This window comes from Mytilus galloprovincialis, chromosome 13 (assembly GCF_965363235.1).
Source record: "Mytilus galloprovincialis chromosome 13, xbMytGall1.hap1.1, whole genome shotgun sequence".
Taxonomy (NCBI): domain Eukaryota; kingdom Metazoa; phylum Mollusca; class Bivalvia; order Mytilida; family Mytilidae; genus Mytilus; species Mytilus galloprovincialis.
This window is the reverse complement of record NC_134850.1, coordinates 35824961-35849602: the sequence shown is the minus strand read 5'-3', so window position 1 is coordinate 35849602 and position 24642 is coordinate 35824961. Positions and strand designations below refer to the sequence as shown.

The following is a 24642-nucleotide window of genomic DNA, read 5'->3' as shown; positions in this document are numbered from 1 at the left end:
ATTTGATAGAGTGAAAATAGATCACTCAGAAATCGTAGACGTTTACCTGAAGAGAATAGACTTATAAAACGTGTGATAAGAATTTCTGTACTTTTCTTTAAAAAGAAGAAGTTATAAGACCAGTACTGTTTTGCTGGTGAGATAATGGAAAAACTACGTATTCTTTTTCGTCCCCGTACCGGGATTGTTTTGAATGTTTTGTGCAAACAAAAAACTTGCCGTTTCAGAATACCAAAGTCAAAGATGAGTTCTGTTTCTAATCCCCCACAAAGTCTTTTGAAGCCAATGGTAATACCACAGAAGCTTCTCATGGGACCAGGACCTTCAAATAGTTCTCCACGGATTTTAAGTGCTTCTGCCTTACCGATGCTTGGACATTTGCATCCAGAATTTACTAAGGTGATTATATTTTGACACCAAACATGTGCTAGATTCTGGACACTGGAAAGTGAATAATTTTAAATGTTTCACATGCTGTCATACGATCATGTAATATTAATTTAAACATCCGAAATGCTATCATCCGTATCAGTGAGTATCAGATTGCAAGCTTGTTTATCTTGCTTATCATGCTTATATTAATATACTTCTCAACGCAGGGACCATCTCAAAACACAAAAACATCATAACCTTTTTATAAGGTCAAAATATGACATAACAAAGATTAAAAATAAAGATTAAGATAAAATTTTAAGAACAAAATGTTGCCACTTTGTTGTGTGTTATACATTACACATCTCTTTGCCTACATATTCATGTTCATTCAGAAATATATGGCAAGCCAAAGTGGACAAAAGAGCTATTTCTTAATATTAGAAAATGGATTTCTAAATTATTTTTTTTTCTAATTTAAAAAAAATTCATTTTCTTACATTGGAAAATCATTTTCTAATATAAAACATGTAAAAATATACCCTAATTTCTAATATTAGAAAAATGACTTTTTGATATATTATGCCAAATAAAAATGTCATGAATGTGCGGTTCCAGTTACATCTGAAAAAAAGTTAGGGTAGGTAGGTAGGGATTTTTTTTTTTTATTTTATGTTTTTTTTTTTACATTACGTCTAAGGAAGCAACATTCTGACTTTAATAGTGCTTAATGAAAAATGACAATAAAATCTTTAGGGTAGGCTATTTCTTAGCCGAAAAATAAGGGACGCTAGGGTTACTGGAACCACACATATATTGTTCATTGTTTTTATTTGGCATTAGAAAATAATTTAATTTTGGATGTAAAATGTCTTCTGATTGGCTGACAATGTTTTGTTTATCAGCTCATAGACATAATTTTGTGTCTATTCGAAATAACATAAAAAAATGTGGTGCATGCACACTTTAAGCTGGTTATTCAGTGTGCACCACATTTTTGATGTTATTTCTTCATAGACAGAAAATATATTTCAGTCATTCCTTAAATGAATTCTAGTAACATTAGAAAATTATGATTTCTTAATTCAAAAAAAATATTTTTTTAGTATTAGAAAATCATTTAGTTATAAAAAAATAGCTTTTTTTGTCCACTTTGGCTTGCCATAGAAATATATCATTATTCAATATATTACTATATCTGGTCATGATTGTAATATTAAAGAAAAACAATCTATTATTTTCCTCTCTCTTTCATCAATTTTTAATTGAACTAAAATGTAACTATGCTTATAAACAAAGTTGTGGGCAAATTTTACCAAGTCAGTGACATATTACAATGGTTACTGCACTTTACCTTAGCTTTTATGACAATATTTTATCATTTTTTTTCGTCATAGGAGTTATTGCCCTTTTATAATGATTTTTAGCATGTTTAAATATTTGATTGTTCGTGAAAAACTTGGGGGATAAAGAAGAACTGTAAAATGCAAATACATGTATAGTTAATGTAGCTGAAATTGTCAGTTGCCTCCTAATATGAATTACATGTCATAGATATACACTTGTAAGAAGATCATTAGATGTGGTATGAGTTCCAATGATACAACTCTCAATCCAAGTCATAATATATAAAAGTAAACCATTACAGGGCAAAGTAAGGCTTTCAACACAGAGCCTTGACTAAGGCAGCAACCATTTGATTTTCTGGGGGGCTATGGTTTTTTTTTCTGGACAAATTTTTTTTTTCGCGACAAGTTGAAAACAATTTTTTTCTTTCAATTTTAGCATTACATGTAGTGGCAGCTGAGGGTGAAACAAACAATTTTTTTTTCTCAGAATCAAAAACAAATTATTTTTTTCTCCAAAAACTGGAAACAAACTTTTTTTCTCCAAAAAAAAACCCTGAAAATCAAATGGTTGCTGCTTAATGCATGTTTTACTCTAAAGCATTTTGTAAAGTGACCATTTTAATCTAAAAAAAAAATGACTAAGCAGAAATATAGATGGTAGAGAGAAACTGTAAACAGTTAAAAAGATCAGCAGAACATGATTTCCCAAAAAGAGATTGCAGTACTCAATGAATTGTATTCTTAAGTTTACAATGTTTGGAGAGAAGCAAATGTTGAAGACAAACATCATGCACATAGTACTGGTGAGCTTTGCATGCCCTTGACAGCCACCACTGACCAGTTTTGTTTGTTAAGGTTTTATTTTCATAGTAAGAATTTCAGCATGTGTATTCACACATTTGCAATGTATTTTTTTTTTAAAGTTTTACAAGTGTACATGTATTTAAGTATTTTACATACATGTACAAATTGATGTACATTGTACATTGTTGTACAACCTCAATGTATACCGGTAAGCAAAATAATGTAAGTTTTTTGAATGATTGTAGATAATGGATGAAGTCAAAGAAGGAACAAGATATTTATTTCAGACCAGAAACAATTGGACTGTATGTGTATCAGGAACAGGTTTGTATCACAAAGATATATGATAAACAGTAAATACATAACCACTATTCATGTTAAACTTATTTCCCCAAATCTTTCTGTCATGTCTGTAACTTGTCGTGTGTAAAAAGTAAAAAGTTTGGCCTTATCAAACAAGGCTTAACTGTTCTTATTTGTATTGTTGTAAGGCCAAATAAAAAAGTATGTGTAGTTCCAGTTACATCTGAAAAAAGTTAGGGTAGGTAGGGATTTTTTTTATTTTATGTTTTTTTTTTTTACATTGAGTCTATGGGAGCAACATTCTGACTTTAACAGTACTTAATGAAAAAGGGTAGGCTATTTTTGAGGCGAAAAAGTAGGGAAGGTATAGTTACTGGAACCACACATATATTTTTATTTGGCACAAGTTTGGTTCTAAAAAAAATTGATCACAAAAAAATCAGCCACACAAGCAGACACTTGTGCCTAGTATTTAAAGGAGAAAAAGGAGCCACATAAACAAGATTGTGTTTTTTTCCAGACACATTTTGGTTATTATACCATTTGGTTGCTATCTAATTTATGTACCCTGTCCAGGCGCGGATCCAGAGGGGGGGTTCCGGGGGTTGGAACCCCCCCTTTTTTTTGGACGATCAATGCATTTGAATGGGGACATGTAGTTGGAACCCCCCCCCTTGGTCCTGGGTTAGGAACCCCCCCCTTTTTAAAATGGCTGGATCCGCCCCTGCTGTCCATTCAATTTTATTTTTATAATTTAATTTAATTGGTAAACTGTTGATGTACATGATGTATTGAATGTACTTGAATGAACTAAGTGACTTAATTTTTGCCAGAAGTCATTTTTTCACAATATTTTAAACATGTACAAGATACTCTCTTTAAACATACTATATATAAATACATATGTATATATACTGAGTATTGATTAATATCAGTTGGATACCAATTTTTTCGTGGATTTTGTGATTACAGGAGAAATACATATATCTTAATGTTCGACACAATGCAAATTTTCTAAAGGAATGAATGTAAACTTTACAAAACCATGAATTTTGAATATCAACGAATATGCAAATTTTACTCAATCCAAGAAAATTGGTACCCATGAAAATTAACGAATCCACAGTACATGATTTATAAATATATATATCATGTATTTCATGTACAGTGCAACCTGTGTAATGCGACACACTGGGGGACCAGAAAAAATGTCGGATTAAGCATGGTGTTGGAATACTCAGTTTTTTATGCAAGAATAGGCATATTTTCATGATTTTGGGAACATGAAAATGTATTGATTAAAGCAGAATGTTGGCATACTCAGGTGTCGGATAACTCAGGTTACACTGTATATATTGCACCAGAAAAATCAGCAAAGAAAAGGAAGAAAATTGACACTTCTTTTATTAAAATTGTCAACTTATTTCTCATTGTCTTTTATCCTTTAGGTCATGCAGCAATGGAAGCAGCAGTTTGTAACTTACTTGAACCAGGGGAGACTACTCTATCATGTGTAAATGGATTATGGGGAGAAAGATACGCTGACATGGCACGAAGAAATGGTTTGTTTATTTCAAAAGATGTCACTATTAAGAAACTGATATCCTGTTGTCTTACATGTTCGATATTTATTAATAACATTGATGGTACCAATTTTACCGCACCAGAATGTGCTTTCGGACAATTTATAACACTTATGTGATTTACCAGGCTAAAATGTTTTATTATCCTTAACCTAATACAAATGTTGAAAAGCTGATTTGAATGAAAAGGACCTAAGGTTAAGCCAAAATAGACATTTAATGGATGTTGCTTTAATTGTGTATCAAAATTATTGCCGAGTGCAACTTATGGAGTATCTCGTGGCTTACTTGCCATTCATCTACTATTGATTCCTTATTTTCAAAGTATAACAATACGATGTGGGAATAGATGAAGTTCAGATTTAGTTGTTAAGGTAGCACAATACAAAGATTTGTTCACTCCCAATCAGATAACTTTAAACTGATGTAATTCATTTCATCCTTCCTTATATTTTATAAATGAGGTACCAAAAGAAAGAAGAAAGATTAATCTTTCAAATTGTGATAATTTCATTATGACATAATTATTACATAATCAATTGTTATGTAATTAGTTGCTATATTGTGATGTCCACACTTGAATGAATTTAGCGTCTTTGTTCTTCATAGCATCCCAAAATATTTCATAGATTCTTGTACAACACAGCTTGACCTCCAAAACTGTGTCTCAGATTTCCAAAAACATCAATAGAACAAATTTTATACCCAATTGAATTTAGTGATCTCTTATGAATTGATGTTGCAAACTTCATTGAAGATTTATGAGAGAATGAAATACAATAGGAAAAATCTGAGACACAGTTTTGGAGGTCAAACTGTGTTGTGCAAGAATCTATGTCAGAAATATTTTGGGATGCTATGAATAACAAAGAAGCTAAATTCATTCAAGTATGGACATCACAATATAGCAACTAATTACATAACAATTAATTATGTAATAATTATGTCATAATGAAATTATCACAATTTGAAAGATTAATCATTCTTCTTTCTTTTGGTACCTCATTTATGAAATTTAAAGAAGGATGAGTGGAATTACATCAGTTTAAAGATGTCTGATTGGGGATAAAAAATCTTTGTATTGTGCTACCTTAAGCGAAAACAAATTTATAGAGGCTTGTATGACATGTATTAAGAAATTTGCATAATCACAAAATCAAATATCCATAAAAGTATAATAACTCCTCTAACTCCTCTAACTAGAAAAATTGGTATGTGCAAGAAAAAAAGAATCCCCAATATTTTTTAGCAATTATTACATATTAAGTGCATTTATGATTAGCATATTGTTTTTTGTTTTGTTTTTCAGGTGCAATTGCTGAAACAATAAATAAACCAATGGGTCAAGTTTTTAATCTTCAAGAAATAGAAGAAGTAAGATATTTTGAAAAGTTTAACCAGGCAGGGTTTTAAAATTAACTTCAGAGGTTAAAAGTCAATGACTGTTTTGGAATTTCATATCAAAAGTCTACTTCAGAAAAAAATATGTCATTAAAAAAATGATTAGAAAATCAGTGTAATTCATTTTATAAAGCATAAAATTCAGAAAAGATAGCCAATCTCCACTGCACAAACTATGTAAAAAATATTACTTTATTTACCACCTTCAAATCATTCAATATAAAGAAGTATTCTTAAACTAAAATTGAATCTAACAATAAACATGATCTTTTCAGGGACTACAAAAGTATAGACCTGTGTTATTGTTTTTAACACATGGAGAGTCATCAGGTTCCACTGTACAACCATTAGAAGGTGTAGGAAAACTCTGTCATAGGTTGGTTAGATTTATTTTATAGGATCTTTGGAAAAAAAAACCACCACCAAATATATACCTTTGATAGCTAGTATTTTTAAGAATTATTTGGCTGTTGATGAGTGATACCATTGTTTTAACTGTGTACCAAAATTTGAATGAATGAATGAATGAATGACTTTCTTAGAATTTAACTGAAAAGAAAGGGGAGCTAAATTGATTTTGAATAGAATTTATGATTCATTTCAAATATACATTAGATTGGAAAAATTGGAGGTTATTTGAGGTGCTTAATCAAAACAAAGCTATAAACAAAAACTGATTGAAAAAGCTTGTGCATAAAATATTTTTTTTTTTACAATGATTACAAAATTATTCATTTGAGAGATTGATGGCAATCATTGTTGTCATATTTTTCTTAATTAAAAATCAATGTGGTTTGAAGTAATCCTTGTTGTAGTGTGTTATTTAATAAGTCATATATTTAAGCAAATTATTTTTTTTTTTTAATTATAAAGTCTTATGAAAAAATATTACTACATACATTTTCACCTAAATCAATCATAAATGCATGCTGAATTGTTATGTTAAAGTGGATTATTATTTTATTTTCAGATATAATTGTCTGTTATTGGTAGACTCAGTGGCAGCAGCCGGTGGTGTACCATTATATGCTGATGATTGGGGTTAGTTCATTTTTTGTATTGAACAAAATACAATTATCTCCCTTGATTAAAAAAAAAAATCGCAATTTACTTTCACAAAATACCATCGTCTTCTTTTTAGTTCACCTGGCCTAAAAGGTCAAATGAGTTTTTCTCAACACTTGGCATCCGTCTTCGTCTGTTAACTTTTACAAAAATCTTCTTTTCTGGAACTACTCAACAAAATTTAACCAAACTTGACAACAATCTTCATTTGGGTATCTAATTTGAATAATGTTTAGCAAAGTAAGATCTACAAATAATTAAAAGGAACAAAATTGTCAATTGACCCCTTACAGTGTTGCTGCCCTCTAAAGTCAATTTTTAACAATTTTTTGTAAATTTTTGTAAATTTTCTCCTCTGAAACTACTGAGGCAAATTTAATTAAACTTGGCCACAAACATCATTAGGGTATTTAGTTTAAAAATGTGTCTGATGACCCCGTCTGACAACTTACAAGAGGACATGGCTTAAAATAGAACATAGGGGTAAAACACAGTTTACAAAAAATAACAGGTGAGTGACACAGGTTCTTTGAGCCTCTAGTTTTTTTTAGAAAACAAATTTTAAATATACAAACTACCTTTTTCTCCTTTGATTTAGAAAATTGCAATTTACATTCACAGAATACGATAATTGTCTCACTTTGATTTTAAAAATTACAATTTGCATTCATTCACTTATCATTTACTAATGTACTGTGCATATATACATTTCAGGTATCAGTCATCCTTATAATTAAAGATATAAACCTAGGAAGATGTTGACTTTCATTTATTCATAAGATTATCTCCCTTGATTTAGAAATAAAAATACTATTTATATTCACAGGATACAATTTCTCCCTTGATTTTGAAACATTGAAATTTTCAGTCACTAGATACCACTTTCTCCGTTGATAAGGAAAATTTCATTTACATTCACAGGTTATCTTTTTCTTACAGCATACCATTGACTTTCTTGGTTCAGAAAATACAAAAACATCACAAATTGTCTCCCTTATTTCAAAAATACAATTCACTCTCTTAAAAGATTATTGTCTGTTTGATACAGAAAATGCAATTTTTATTCACTTTTTATAACTGTATCCCTTGCCTTGGTTTAGAAAAAAATATTTACATACCAAATACCATAGTGTTTTTTATTTAGAAAATACTATTTCCATTATACAAATACTATTGTCTCAATTTATTCAAAAATTACAATTCTTATTCACAAAATACTATTGTCTACAATGATTTAGAAAATACAATTTCAATTTACCATATGTTTTTGTCCCTTAAGTCCAAAAATACAGTTAACATTGACAAGATATCATTTATATTGTAAACCTTGTGTCTGAAAATACTATTTATATCATAAAATATTATTGTCTCCCTTGAATTAGGAAAAAAATAAATTTGATTCTAAATTATTAAAATAGGTATTTTTCAACCTTTGTGATTGCTTTAACATCAGTTATCCACTAAATATAAACCCACTTGACAAATGAATTTTGTTTCTTTTGCAGAAATTGACTGTATATACACTGGTTCCCAGAAAGTTTTAAGTGCACCACCAGGAGCCAGTCCAATATCATTTTCAGAAAAAGGGAAGTAAGTTGTGCATCTGATTAGCTTGTTTAGTAAGACTGATGATTGAATCAGAGAAAATATGACACCAATACTTTATAGAAGAGGGACATTTAGAAAAAGATTTTTATTTTGCAAGGTCACAAAGCAACAATATGTCATCTTATATGGACACACTATTTTGAAATGAAGTCCAGCAGTCTTTTCATCTGCTATGACTGAGATATCACTGTTTATTTAAGATAAATGATTGGAAATATTAAGGAGAAAAAAATCAATAATTTTTACATATTTGATTAAAGAAAAGGAAATTCAATGCCTACACTTTCACATTATCGTTTTCATAGCAAGTTTAAATAAATCATTGTTCTAAATAGACATTCCATTATTTAGTTTTAAAGATATACATTTTCTTGCAGAGAGAAGGTATTAAAGAGGAAGACACCAGTTAGATCCTTCTACTTTGATATGAATCATCTATCTAACTATTGGGGATGTGAGGAGAATCCTAGAAGGTAATTGCGTTCTCTTGAGAGATTTCTAGGTAATTCACAGGGCTCTGAGACTCAGTGAGAGCTATTGAGTATCAGTCATCCATTGTCCATCTTCTGATAGCTTTTCACTTTAAAGTCAGTTCATCTGAATCAAAAAGGCACACATGACTGGTGTAAGGTATGTGAAATTCGTTTTAGATTTCCTCATTTGCATCTATTTGAATACAAAAGCTGTAGAGTAACCTGTAATTGTTTGTATCATTGTGATATGTGTTTATGATATCACAAGTGACTTTTTTGCCCTCAAGAGACCAGAATATCAAGCTGTACATTTTCATGAATAAAATATTCAGAAGATGCAGATTGAATAGGCTTAACTTGTCAACCAATAAAATATTTAGATTTCTTAAGCATTATTGTCAATTAAGCTGTATTTCATTATTTTTGTTTGACAGCCCTACATAACAGCATCCGCTTAAGAGAAGTCTACCAACAAGAAATTTAAGAGGCTGTGGTTTATCAAGTCTTTCTTTATATATTCAAACAATAATAATATCATAAACATACATGTTATTTCTTTTGTAGATATCACCACACAGGCCCTATAATGAGTGTTTATGCTTTGAGAGAGGGATTTTCACGACTAGTAGAAGATGTAATTATAATTTCATAGAAATTGAACAAACAAAATAAATGTTTGAGTGTTAAATTGAGAATGGAAATGTCAAAGAGACAACAATCCGATCAAAGAGTAGAAGCAGATCACAGATGAATGGCCACCAATAGGTCTACAACGCAGCGAGAAATTGCCTGCTTGGAGCTTCATTTAAAAAAAAAATTTTAGGCTATGAAAAGGAATTGAAGATATTTAACTTTCTTGTATTGTGTGTTTGGTTAATGAAGTTATTAGGGGTATTTTGCTTTGTTTTTAATTTTGATGGATAATAGTTAAAAAAAAGTAATGAGAAATGCATATGAAATTCATGTGAATAAAAATATCTTTAAAGTTCAGATTATTTCACAAATATGGATGAAATTCAGGTGATCTTAACCCTAAAGGTTAAATATGAGTTTAGCAATATCTTTTTATAAGTGCTTATTTATGCAGTTTTGAGAGTCAGTTACATACCTTAATTTTATTATAACCCCAAGCATGATTTTATTCAAGGAAATCATTATTGATGGTAAATCTTCTTTTTATAGGGTTTAGAAAATAGCTGGGCTACACACAAGAAATGTGCTGAGATGTTACATGAAGGAGTAGAGAGAATGGGTTTGGAACTGTTTGTACAAGATAAGGTAAAATTCTAAGTCATTTACAGCTGTGTAGGTTCAAACAAAATCTTTGGTTACCTTGCTTGGTAGTTGAGCTGTGAAATCACTATTATGTTACATATACTACCCTCCTTTCAGAGTAGTCTTGTCCTATAGACAGATAGACTAGTCTACTAATAAAAGAGGGTAATATACCTAACCTAGCAAGCAAGGTAGCCAAAGATTTTTTTGGAACCTACACACTCAAAGTCATTTGGCTGTTACTTCAAATGTTTCAATGTTAAATAACTTTCTAACAACTTTGATTATACAAGTTAAAGAAAATTTTAAGTTTAGCGTAGTTTCAGATTTGACACTGTTTACACAAATTGTACACAAAATGCAAGGTGCTCTGAGAAATATTTCAATCAAATGAAGATGTATGATAAGCAATTTAAAAATACAAAGATGTGGTTTGATTGAAAATAAAACAACTTATTAACATAGTCAATGGTAGTCTGAAGTGAAGAAAATGTGAAGAATTAGAAGTCATTTTATTATTATATCCCCACTCATGTTGGGGCTGTATTGCGATCCCTGTATCTGTCCATTAGTCTGCCTGTTCATCCAGAAAATATTTTTTCATACTTTTTATCAGAAACTTTTGGTAAAAAATGACTTCATTTACTTGGTTAGCATAGTTTCCACCTGTAAGAAACTGTCAGATACGTACTCACTATTTACTGATTCCCTGATTTTTTCGATATGTTGAATGAATTTCCAATAAGTTTTTATCAGAAATTTCTTGATAGTATATTCTGTCAGCAACTAAATAGAAATGAGTTGTAATGTGTGTTTTTTGCACATACACTTCTAAAATTGGTGGAATTTATTTTGGACATTGTGTTCAATCTGCAAAAATATGCGAAAATTTACTCCCTGCGAAAATAACCCGCCATACAGTATGTACTATCTTAGCAAAGGGAAGCACACACTGCTTTTTTTCCATTCCTCCTATAGAACAGGTCATTTGATGTATGTCAATTAAATATGGAAAATTTCAGTGAAACAAAATATATATTCTTGGCTGTATATTCTACATTTTATGAAATATGGTATGATTAAAATATGTTTCAATTTCAGTCTGTCCGTCTCCCATGTGTCACTGGTGTTAAAGTACCAGCAGGTGTTAATTGGAAAGAAGTAGCTGATTATGCCATGAATCAGTAAGATTTTTTTTGTCTTGAGATTTTCTTTATTAGTATTTTGCTAAAGTATGAGAAAAATTTTAATATATATTGTAAAGTAAGATCTACAAATAAGTTTATATGACCAAAATTATCAATTGACCCCTTAAGGAGTTATTGCCCTTTACAGACAATATTTCACAATTTGTTCATCTAGTTTGCCTAGTTTTAATAATCTTCTCTTTTGCTCTTTTGAACTGTTGATTCAATTTCAGCCAAACTTGGTTGAATGAGTTTTAGAGTATCTAGTAAAAAATTTGTATTTTATTTCCTTGTTCGTCAAGAAACATAGTCACTCTGGCTAAAATGGAACATAGGGGTCAAATACATTTTTTTTGCTTTTGAAGAAAATATGATAGATACAAAAAACATTTAAATGGCATTTGCAAGCCACTCGTTAAGGAAGCTGGCTTGTCATGTTTTTGATATTTTGTCAGATTTTCGGAATCCTCTGGTTTTATCTATTTAAATGCCTTGAAAAAATTTGCCCGGTGACCCCCATTTTTCTTTTTGAAATTCTTTTACATGTATAATGATAAGCCATCTGTAAAAGTTTTCTAAATTTTAATTACTTTTTAACAGTTTTTGAGAACTTTAACTTGTCAATGATAAAGCTATGAAAAGTCAAGAGAGAATAATTTCCCGCCAAAATTTCAATGGCTCATATCTTGAAAACAAGCATGTGACCTATATATTTTTTTTTGCTTTTTGGATTCCTTTATTAATTCCTTATCAATATAAACTAGTGTTTTGAAAAGTTAATTACTTTGAAACTGAGAAGCGAGCTCCCTTAATATAGATTGAAAAGCAAAAATAATTATTGATAAAAGATTTAGGCAAAAATTTACAAGTGAGCGATTCAGGCACTTGGGAGCCTCTTGCTTCAATTTTCATCTTACAAAGTAGTGATAAGAAAATGGTTCTTGAAGTTCAGTTGGTAAGAAAACGTGCAGAACCTACATTTTAAGTTAAATTATTGAGTAAATCAATCTTAAGCATTATAATAAAATGAACAAGTGATTTTATACTTTTAAGATAGAATTCATATATCAAATGTTAATTATTTTTTGTTAGGTATAAGGTCGAGATATCTGGAGGTTTGGGAGCTCAGGCAGGAAAGATATGGAGAATAGGAATTATGGGATACAACGCTACACCTGACAATGTTAATCGTGTTCTCCGAGCATTATCGGAAGCTTTAAAACATGTAGGATTTAAATCAAGGCTGTGATCATTATATATGTTGCTTTGTATTATTCAGTCAATGGAAAAAGATATTGTGTGCTCAAGAAATTTGTAATATTGAATTTTTCTGTCAGCTATGATCTAATTTAGATGTTTGAAAGACAATCACTAATGTTTTATTTGTTGAAGAATAAATTACTGATTGTTTTTCATTTCAAGTTAGTTTTGTATGGTTGTTTCTTTAAAGACTTTTAACACATGTTAGAAATTTTATTTCTTTAAATATTTCAATATTTCAATAGCCATATTTTGTCTGTACATGTTTTATATTTTAGACTAATCATTTTGTTAATCAACTTTTTGTGTCAAAACCAACTCATTCAAGCTTAGCATAATTTAACGCTTGATTTCATTGAATTTTAAGTATTTAAATGCATATCAAATAATGTCATATTGTTTGATTAACTCTTTTCATAAAGGGTCCAAAAACTGCCAAGTGATCACATTTAGTACCGGTATATAAATGATAAATATTCATGACTTGTTCATGTTTTTAGTCACAATAGACTTGTGATTATAATAACAAAAATCAGTTACAGAGGATTAATTTATTTTCTTGTTTACCAATCTACTGCCAGGTCATCTTTTAATCTTTATTTCATTGTGCATCAATGATCACTACTTTTCTAGTCCTATTTTACTTTGTATGTCTTTTATGTACATTTTTACACTGACTACTATCAGAGTTTAACATTCTTCATTGACAATAAGTACAATAATTTGATCCATATTGACTGTTTTAACATGTTTCTTACTCCACTAACAATCAAATAATCCCTCAAACTACTGAAATGGTAAATATCCCCTTGTTATATGGATAAAATGCCTAATCATGTAAAGTTAAGAAATTAAGGAGGTAGACCTTGGCTAAGGGAAATAACTCTTAAAATCATCAGTACGTTTTTGTCAACCATTTTCATAAATATATTATAAGCTTCTATGTTACATAGATTATTTCCAATCTGTTTCAGGTAAATGCTTTGAAATACATAGATAAAACTTGAATTTTACAAACACATAACTGATTTAAAGAGTTATCTCCCTGAACCTAGGTCTACCTCCTTAAGCAGCCAAGTTTGTAAATGGCCAATTCCATAATGTATTAATCAACAATGTATAGAAAAAAGGACATTATAATATTCATGACTGTATAGAAATTCAAATTCCTTTTATATCACTTTTAACTTGTTTTTTAATCTTTTTAGAATGAATATAACAATTCAAAGATGAAAAACATGAATGGGAGACAACTCTTAATCTTAATGGGGGATAACTCTAAATGTAATAGTTTCCAAGAAATGCTTATAAAATTCCTACGTTTACATCAAGTTAATTAAACAACCATAGGTTTTATGTCATTAGTTGCTGAATTGCTGTTCTTTACTAAACTCTCTGTACAACTGAATATATGGATTGATTTAAGAGAGATTGTATACATAATTCATTTAAGAAATAACTCATGCAATACAATGATCTATTTGAAATGTTCACATGGTCTGGACTTTTTTATTCAGATATATTTACAGAGTCAGATCTTATTTTATTTCAAATATGTTTCTATTCAGTTGAGAAAAAAATTTAATCAAATGTTTGAACATATTATAGCACTTGTTTTCTTTTGCTAGATTTCAGTATTGAGAGAGACAGGTTGTTTGTTATGAATTTTGTAAATCAGAGCTCTGATAGAAATAAATACAATTTCATCTTCCTTGTTGATCATGAATTATGACATGTATGACATGTATGAAATATTTCATTGTATAATTGGAGAGGTGGTATATGGTACAATTTATACAGTGATGTTGACAGTGCTGTAAATTTATACAACTATTGCTGATATAGGCTAATTTATAGGTGAGCTTTTGTTAATTATACAATTATGGTTTGATATACCTGTTGAATATAATGAAAGAGTTAATTTTAATGTTTATATATATATATTTATAATAAAATACTATTTCAGTACATGCATCTGTATCTTTATTTCGATTTTGCTCATTTAAAGTATACAAAGCTAAAAGTCTGATGTCATCAATTGTCAACTAACTGCTGTCATCAAATTGTCTGTCTTTATTGTCAATTTAAAAGTATGAACAAAAAGAGATGTTGTGTATCAATTTGCTGACAAGATTTTCTCTCTAGCTTCTCTAGTTTCTACAAAACACACGAATTGGTAAAAAATCATTCATTCAATAGACCACTTTCAAGTTTGTGTCACCGGAAAAAACTCGTCAATTATGCGTGCCTTTGTGACATCATTTACCAGATAGAGGGGATAACCTGTATCCCTGCACTATAAAAGTTCTATAAAAGTTCATCAAGGGTCTTAAGTGATTGTCATTGTGCAGGATAAACTAGAAATAATATTAGTTCTGTAGGTACTTAATTACAATTCCCTGATGACAGCTGTGCTAAAAGACAATTATGAGATTTCAATTTTACGACTTATTTGTGTAATATAGCTTTATAGTTTTCCAACCACTCGCTCAACATTGGAATGGAAGTGACGACACCCCTTAAACGCACAAATGATATTCACTAAAACCAAAGTTTTTGACGGAAATGCATCAACTTGAAAGTTGTCTATTCCAATGACTTTTAATAGAGGAGTTGACTTTCAATATGACACATGTTGACTTTATATGTATATTAACCAACACCAAAGGGTGTGTCATAATGAATGTACAACTTCCAAGTTCCTAGGTCAAATGTCAAGGTCAAAAACTTTGGTGTCAGTTGACAACCCCATGTCCTATGATAAAGATACAAACTTTTTACCACATATTATTCTCAGCGAGGCCCACAGAGATGGCAGAGATTCTAGAATATCCACAAAAATGACCTTCCAAGTGAAAATCAAGTCTTAATTCTTATTAAGGAGCATTCTGAAGCTAAGAACAGAGAGAAGATGGACATAAGGTTTACAAGTTGCCTTCTCAGGATACTTCATCATCTAAGCCAGAAAAAAATTTGTGACAAATCACTTTTAAATTTCTGGTTTGTTAAAGTGGAATTTTATCCACTTTTTCTTTTGTTAGTACTTCTGACACATGGCCAATAGCCATAGTTTCAGATAACCAACATGCAATGCAATCTTATTTGCATATACATATTCATGGATCTACAATCTATCGAAACCTGTAACTTGGCATGTTTATGACGTCTTTACACTAAATCCATTGGATGTTGGATGTGTACGGATTGATAGTTTAGTCTTAGTTGCATGATTTTTTTATTAGTTGTTAGTGGCTTTGAACTAGCTGTCAGATAACTGCGAGTACTCTCAGATCTGTTCATTGTGTCTTTTTGTGTCGGGATGTATAAGTACCGGCCACCTCCACTAGATTTTTGTCCATCTGATGAGTTATGCCTTTTTCAACTGATTTTTATAGTTCGTTCTTATGTTGTACTGTTATACCACTGTCCCAGGTATGGGGAGGATTGGGATCCCGCTAACATGTTCAACCCCGCCACATTATTTAAGTATGTCCCTGTCCCATGTCAGGAGCCTGTAATTCAGTGGTTGTCGTTTGTTTATGTGTTACATATTTGTTTTTCGTTCATTTTTTTTTTTTTTTTTACAAATAAGGCCGTTAGTTTTCTCGTTTGAATTGTTTTACATTGTCTTATCGGGGCCTTTTATAGCTGACTATGCGGTATGGGCTTTGCTCATTGTTGAAGGCCGTATGGTGACCTATAGTTGTTAATGTCTGTGTCATTTTGGTCTTTTGTGGATAGTTGGTCTCATTGGCAATCATACCACATCTTCTTTTTTATTTGTTGCAATTTTAGGGCATCTTAGATGAACACTCCTGGATCCTGGGAGGAAATTGAACATTCATTTTGAGAAATGAATTATATAGATTTAATATAAGTAATAAACATACATGCTGATTGTAATTTTATTATACAATACAAGATAAAGTAACAACTCTTAAATATAAAATTAAACAAATAATTCATCAACAGATCTCTGATAAAAAATAGAGATTATAATGTGGCTGTTTACGGTTTACCACACCTGAAATTTATATTGGTACACTCAGATCCTATACAAAAACACAACCATATTTTGAATTGGGTATAATTTAAAGCATATAAGTTAATTCATAGATATGATAGAGGCAACACAAAATAATTTTAGTTTCTCAGACTTCACAACTAATGAAAAGAGGTGAGAAATCCATGTTCCTCATTTATCTACAAAATTTCTAAATAAAAATAACCATTTTCAGGCTTTCTTTAAACATGATAAATATTGGTTATGAAATTGACATCAATATCTCTTACAATAAATGTTTTATTTCTTACAGTATTCGTTACCTGATAAAAAGACAGAAATTCTACCTACAGATAATCTTCACACTTTTTTCCATGTTTAACATGTTATCATTAAAAAACATTGAAGTTTAAACACTCTCATACATTTTGAATGCATGTTTCAACACCAATATACAAAAATATTACATGTATTATTATTCATCATTTTAATAGTCTGCATACACATCTTCATTGAACACATAATTCTAGGTTAATATAAACCAAGGAAATACACAACAATTGGTATCCCACAAATATTAACAAATTGTCAGTACATGTATATGCATCCCTGCTTAACATAATTTCATTACTGGATACTATCCATAAACATGATAAACAAGAATGTGTCCATAGTACACGGATGCCCCACTCGCATTATCATTTTCTATGTTCAGTAGACCGTGAAATTGGGGTCAAAACTCTAATTTGGCAATTAAATTAGAAAGATCATATCACAGGGAACATGTGTACTAAGTTTGAAGTTGATTGGTCTTCAACTTCATCAAAAACTACCTTGACCAAAAACTTTAACCTGAACGAACGGACGGACAGACGGAAGGACGGACGCACAGACCAGAAAACATAATGCCCCTCTACTATCGTAGATGGGGCATAAAATCAGATACAACTACAAATAACAATAATTATATTTAAAGTATTTCAACAATGATTACTAGATATAACAAATATAACAGTACCAGTTTACACCTATTGACTAGTTATGAGGGAAATATCAAGTTTGTTGTCCCTGAGATAGCAACCATTGTTTGAGGCAAAGCAGAGCACAATAGTTGTTATCAAACTTGCTTTCACCCTCATAACCAGTCATTAAGTGCTACATTTTACTGAACAAAACAACTTCTAAAAATATTTTAAGTCTACTAATTCTATTTGGGAAGAATAAATAGTCAAATATACTTGCACGAGATAAACTATAAATAATTAAGTCAATTTAAGATTGGAGACGAATGCACCTGCTTCTTAGTGGATTCAAACTCACAACCTCAGTGTTGAAAGGCTAGTGATACTGTAGTGTGACTACTTTTGACTATTCAGCAACAGAGGCCATGCAATCCAATGAAACATAAAGGTATACATGTAGTAAAAATATATGTTTTCATAGAAAACTATGCCCTGCTCACACTATTACTTTTCTACTTTCAGTTGACCGCAAAATCTAGGCGAAAACTCTTATTTGGCAATACAGGTATATTTTCTAGAAAGATGAGATAAGAATATAATTATGAACTAAGTTTCAAGTTGATATGACCACAATTTAATGGTCAACCTGATACCCAATACTGGATAGATGATTGATAGTTGATTGCTTTATGCTGCAATAACCGATAGACATTGACAATTGCACAGATTAGACAATACCTCCCCACTGATGCAGGTAGGGCAAAAAACCATATAAAGACCTATAAATAAGGAAATCAAGATCACCCGTTTGTAAAAATCTGATTAATAATACATCTTCCTAGTGACACCACTTTTAGAACACCTATTCTGAGGATTTAACAGAATCTGGAATATCAATTTCTATATGTTTATGATAAAGTTTTTCATATGTTTTTCGCAACTGGTCCCAAAACATCAAACTAAGAACAGAATGAGGAGCAATCCTTAAAAAGGATGGTCCCCAGCCTTTATAAAATCCCCATGGTCCCTCCTTTTTCATGATTTTAACACCACAGTCTAGTAGGTTTTTATAATACAGTCCTTTTCCATTAGCATCCACTCCTTGGTTATATAAACGAGTACACATTACATCAGGCGGAGTCATAAACACTGTCAATACAATACCACTAACTATACTAGAACAGAATGGAATGAGTATCGATGTGTCATTGAATACCTGAAAAGTAAGAAGTATGTAGGTATAGTATAGTTCACAATCGTAATTGGCAAAATCATAAGTATTTAAGCTAAGAATGATAGTGGTGATTAACGTAATGTATATACACGGTATGTGTTTTACAGTAAGTCATGAGAGTTGTGTCCCTTTGTATAGCGATGCATATTTGTAAAGTGATGTATTCTGTCTCTGTGGAATAAACGTGCCATGGTAATAGATGTGTTTTTGTTGCTCTATAGCAATACATGTATAACTTGAGTGATATGCAGAGGCAAGTATATGTTCCCCCCATGTACATAATAATAATACATATAGAACAAGAATAACCAATAACTGATCTGATTTTTAAAAAAAATTTACATTTTCTTTAGAAATTTTAACATTAATATTTGCAGTTTCAGGCTCCCCTGTCAAAGGATTTTGTCATTGTGAATGCTGATGTAAAGAAAAGTTATGTGAAAGTCATGCCTTTATGTTTAAATTGACGGAATGACTATATTGCCTACTAGGTGTCTTTTGAAAATGTGTTTTTGTTCCATTAACATAAATTAATGATTTCTATATACATGATATATATTTGTGTATAACAATGATGTCAATTTTTTATTTTAAGATGTGTACAAACATTCAAAAGACAGCAAACTGGATATCTTTGTCAGCAGTCTGTTATATTTTGGAATGGTTAACTTAACAGTATATGGTATTAAGAATATTTTTGTGTGGTAACTAATCTTAAATCATTAGCAAACCAAAGTACCCTTCAAACTTATCTTTTACTTACCTTCAAACTAAGTATATATTCTTTGGCAGTAGAAAAAGTTGTGAGTTGAGCAGCAGATCCAATCATTACCCTGAACATGGCACCAGTTACTCCTCTCCATAAGCCTCCTATACCATGCTCCTTAAGGATATTAGAAAATCCTTCTACCATGCTTCCATGTCCGTGCTGGTATCCTACAGCAATAGAACTAGCTGATCTACTCTGAAGTTGTGTTTTAACCTGAAAAAATGGAGAAAAGACAACATTAGAAATTCTACATTGTAGATTTGTTTTGTTTGAACAAAATCTTCAACCTATCACTAATAAATTAACTAAAGCAGCTGTTGAAAATGATTGTGGATCTACATGTATTTCCTACACAATTGAAGAAGTGACAAGGGCATAAAGGAATATTATATAAATAACACATAGCTGAGAGGGTGATAGAGCAGATTGTTAACCCAAGAAAACATTGTCAACCGCGGTGAAGCCAAGGTTGACAATGCTTTTTCGATGGGGTAACAATCTGCTCTATCACCCTCTCAGCTATGTGTCATTTAATATATTATACTGAATGTCCTATCATTATTGTCTTTTACAGATGAATTTTATTTAAAAGTAATTTCTATGACGTCACGTACACAGCAATGTTATTGGTATTAGAAAAATAAACTGAAGTGAAACCAGATATTTTACTTTTTTTTATTTTGACAGTCAAATAATAGAAATCTGAGCAAAAAAGTAGAACCTCAGCATTGTCTTTAATAAATTGATGTAAATTCAAATCTTTGTCTTTTAAATTACGATTTTTGATTGGTCTGGACGAGAGGGTGACATTCAAAAAAATTGTCACCCGCTCAGCCATGTGATAGGGTAAATTTACACCCTCGTATAAGCCAATCAAAATATGGCATTTTAACGTGAAGTATAATCAAATTTAATGTTATTTCATAATTCTTAAATTCATTTAACTTCAGCAGGGGCCAGTTATTTTGAGATATTTAATTCGTATATTTTACCATATAAAATGGACTTCCAACTATTGCCCCAACACAGCCAGCGGAAGCTCCACCTAATATACTCTTTAGAAAACTGACTTTACCATCACTTCCATTTAATAGTCCTAAATTAGTCATGATCTGGTATGATCCTAACCTCATCCCATTCATAAACAACTGGTACCACAGGGCAGGAACCAGTCCACTCTGTAGTCGAAAGATTCCATCACTTTTGAATATTGTGTAAATGGCATGAAGAGAATTGCGATAATGAACAGCATAGTGTCCTCTTGCTTTAAGTTCACCTTGCAGTTGCATACGTGTTTTTACAACTTCAAGGGGATTGGTGAAAAACCCTGCTCCGACAGCTGCAAACCCACCAAGCAGCATTTCTTCATGGGGCCTTCCAGGCATGTTGTATGCGCACTGGATGTTCTATAACAATCACTTTGTCATTTTGAACCTGTAAAGTTTCAAACATGCATTGTAATGTAATGGAATATATACATGATATATTACAGTTAATCTACTAGTCACTGTGCTTAAACGGCCGTGGGTAACACAGTGACTAGTACTACCATGATTGCTAAATGTTGCAAAATTAAATCAAACCATTTTCTTCATAAGAGAATGTATGTACCATGTGTAACAAGTCAAGAATATAGCAGTTGTTTTGCATTCATTTGAGGTGTTTTAGACTTTCTGTTTAAGAATTTTTCTTAGACTTAAGTATTTTTGTTGTTTTTCCTTTTTTTCTCAAATAAACTGTGTTCTGTATGTATTTGCCTGTCCCAAGTCAGGAGCCAGTAATTAGTGGTTGTCGGTTGTTGATGTGTTTGTCTTTTGTTCATTTTTTGGCACATAAATTAGGCCATTGGTTTTCTTGTTTGAATTGTTTTACATTTGTCATTCTGGGGCTTTCTATAGCTGTATAGAGGGGGGATAGGACCTTTATCGGGACTCCGGGATCGGGTTTTTTTAAGCTCAGGATTTCGGGATTGACCCTTTCGGGATCCGGGGATCGTTTTTTTCGGATTTCGGGACATCGGGATTTACTTTATTTAAATTCGGGACTTCGGGAATTCGTTTTTTTAAGTCCGGGATTTCGGGATCAGGACCCCTCCTATCCCCCCTCTGTATATGTGGTATGCAAAACTTTTGTCAAATAATATTAAAACATTAAAAAAACAATTTCATTTTTTTTGTCACTTAGTACATGCATTTCTTGTGCATGTTATAGTTTACTGCCTATGTACATATATATGTACAAATAAGAACAAAAAGTATGAGTTTTGATCATTGATGAAGGTCCTACAGAATTCACCGTTTCAGAATATAATGCATCCTGGGTAGTATTTTCAAAAGCGTACACCAAAACGTTGTGATTGGTGTAAAACGTTCTAAACAATGGAAATTGAGCCAATGACGTCACATTATTTTCATTTTGGTGTACGAACAATGAGATTACACATAGTCCTTTAGATTCTGAAAAGGCGAATTCTGCAAGTGTACACATTTTTGTTGTATGGTCTTGATGAATAGTTTCCTAATTGCAATCATTACTACATATTACTATTTTTATACTGTAGGCCTAAATAAATGTTGAAAAAATATTGAAAACTGATTATGTCATCATAATTATTTTTGTCCTAACATTTTATCAAGTTGTATAGAGCATAAATTGTTAACATACTTGACTTTTATACTAATGATATATGATGTATGCAATGTATAGGTTTGCATTTTGTTTATGATTTTTTTATGATGAGGGCCTCAGGGAAGATTAGGTATATAACTTACTGTGTAACCCTCTTAAAATAAAATATTGTTGTTGTTGTTTTTGATTTATAACAAATATGAGATTTAATATGAGGCAGACATTACCTGTAAATGGGGACGAAGTCTGTATGAATTATTTTTTTGTAACTTAAATATTTGTTAAAAAAAAGAAACGGAAATACCGTAACGTTTCCGATTTTGGTTCTGTTGTTAGGGATTTTAGTTGTGACGTTATTTAAGTTATGACGTCATATGCAATGTAAACAAAGAAATGCTATCATCAGGTAACGTTTTTTCATATCAAGGAATAATTAAAAATGAAATTGGTATTGTGTTCCTTCCTATTTTATACTAGACTGATAAATATATATTTTACTCAAAGTTTCATACATACCAGACCGGAAAAAGGAAATACATTGTAGATTTCTGCGCAGATGCAGGAATTTGAATCATGACATCCAAAAAATTTCCCGATTTTGAGTTCATTAGTACAATGAAATTTCAGGAAAATTTTCCCTGATTTTTTTTTTTTTTTTTATTGATTTTTCTACTGTTTTTGGGGACTTCGTCTCCATATTAAGATTTAACAATGAATCAGGAAATTATTTATACATAACTAGCGACTAGTATTAATGATTATGTGATTCATTGCTAAATCTTAAATGTCTTTCATCACAAGTCTGGACCACAAGGAACAAAAATATCAAGAACTTTGCACCGATGCAAAGATTTGGAATTAACCCAGGGGTTGAAGTCATAAAACTTTGCTCAGTGCTCAAAGCACAAAAATCATGCTCGAAACACAAAATCCAGTATTTTGATTGGTTGATTCTTGAGTCTAGTACATAAATTGTGCTCAAAAGTTTTATGACCGCAAGGACAGAGTTTTAGAGAAAACAACGATTTTAACCTATTTTTTTTATACTTATTGTTACCTAAAATGATAGTACATGCTGATGAAAGAGGGAAAATGTATGAATGCCCTTTATTGTCAAATGTCAAAAGTCTGTTTTTCACTAGCGTCAAATGAGCCTTAACTTTTTATCATTATTCTTCAAATCTCACTTTGTAACCACATCAACATGATCAAAAAGAGTAAAATGTTTATTGCTAACATTATACATTAACATTAAAATATTTCACCCTCATTGGTCATGTGGGGTACCCTATTCTTATCATCACGAAATGCCTAAAAAAAAAATTAATGCTTTGAACTATAATGTTTTTCAGCTTAATGTGCTTTAAAGGGTCACTAGCTGGCATGAGTAGTAAAATCATGAAAATGTGACAATTCACAAGAGTGTGCAGAGGTGGAATGCATGTAAATGGAAGGAGCAGAAGAAGAAGAAGAAGATTTAAAAGCTCAATGGATCTTAAGTTGTCTGTATACAAATTATAGTCTTATTAAAGTTATATAAATAATAAGCTTTTGAAAGTTGAGATGTTGATCTTGGGATGGCTTTTTCATAGGGACGTCACGACTATGGGTCAGTTCGAAAATCTTGGCGATACGACCCGGATCCTTAAAGACCTTCATGTTTAGAAGAGAATTAATGACATATAATGTTTACCACACAATGTATGAAAGCGCAAAAGAATTACCTGATTACTACCGGCGAAATCGATGGTTGTCCGTGCCGGGATTTCTACCTCTTATGCGTGTTTTAATGCAAAGCAACTTTTTATCAAAGCGTCAATGTGATTGTTGTCTATAACTGACAAAACCCATACGGTACGCGATAGGGATTATGAAAAACGGATTTTTTTATATTTTTTTGTTGTTGCGGTAACCAGCTCAGCTTGATTGTTGCTAAACTGACATGTTTTCATATTTACCAAAATGATATAAAAAGTAAAAAATCTCTTCAAGCTACCAGTTTTGCTAAAAAAATAGGTGATTTTTACTCAAATAGACTGTGAATTTTGTCTTATTCCCAAAAGTTTGATTTTTATTAGAAGATAAAGTCTTGAAAAATTCTTTTGAAAAATAAAACAAAAATGATACCAGTGAGTATGCTCAACTTTAAAAAAAACGGCGAATGCTTATACTGGATCATGCTTATTGAGACGTTGAGCAATCATTTATAATTCTTATAAATCATTAGATTAATAGATATATATATATACTGACTTTTTATGTGTCTTTGCGGACCATTGGTACATGTCGTTGAAACGAAAAGAAGGCTTAATAAAACGTATTTGCGGCCATAGATCAGAAATCAACAATATTTCAAGCTAAATTGC

The 24642-nt window shown here is 31.1% G+C and overlaps 2 protein-coding genes across 2 annotated transcripts; one reads left to right on the top strand and one right to left on the bottom strand.

Moving 5' to 3' along the window:
- LOC143057563 (alanine--glyoxylate aminotransferase-like) lies at nucleotides 1-12910 on the top strand. Its single transcript, XM_076230877.1, has 12 exons — nucleotides 1-399; nucleotides 2771-2849; nucleotides 4277-4390; nucleotides 5721-5785; nucleotides 6088-6188; nucleotides 6783-6853; nucleotides 8383-8467; nucleotides 8863-8958; nucleotides 9523-9592; nucleotides 10141-10236; nucleotides 11335-11417; nucleotides 12513-12910. The coding sequence occupies exons 1-12, from the start codon at nucleotides 145-147 to the stop codon at nucleotides 12667-12669; spliced, it is 1272 nt and encodes a 423-aa protein (XP_076086992.1). The 5' UTR covers nucleotides 1-144; the 3' UTR covers nucleotides 12670-12910.
- Nucleotides 12911-16573: 3663 nt separating this feature from the next.
- Nucleotides 16574-23987, bottom strand: LOC143055910 (solute carrier family 25 member 35-like). The gene is made up of 4 exons (XM_076228961.1): nucleotides 23970-23987; nucleotides 20641-21082; nucleotides 19643-19861; nucleotides 16574-18861 (listed from the first exon to the last, which is right to left on the bottom strand). The coding sequence occupies exons 2-4, from the start codon at nucleotides 21031-21033 to the stop codon at nucleotides 18508-18510; spliced, it is 966 nt and encodes a 321-aa protein (XP_076085076.1). The 5' UTR covers nucleotides 21034-21082; nucleotides 23970-23987; the 3' UTR covers nucleotides 16574-18507.
- Nucleotides 23988-24642: the final 655 nt, after the last annotated feature.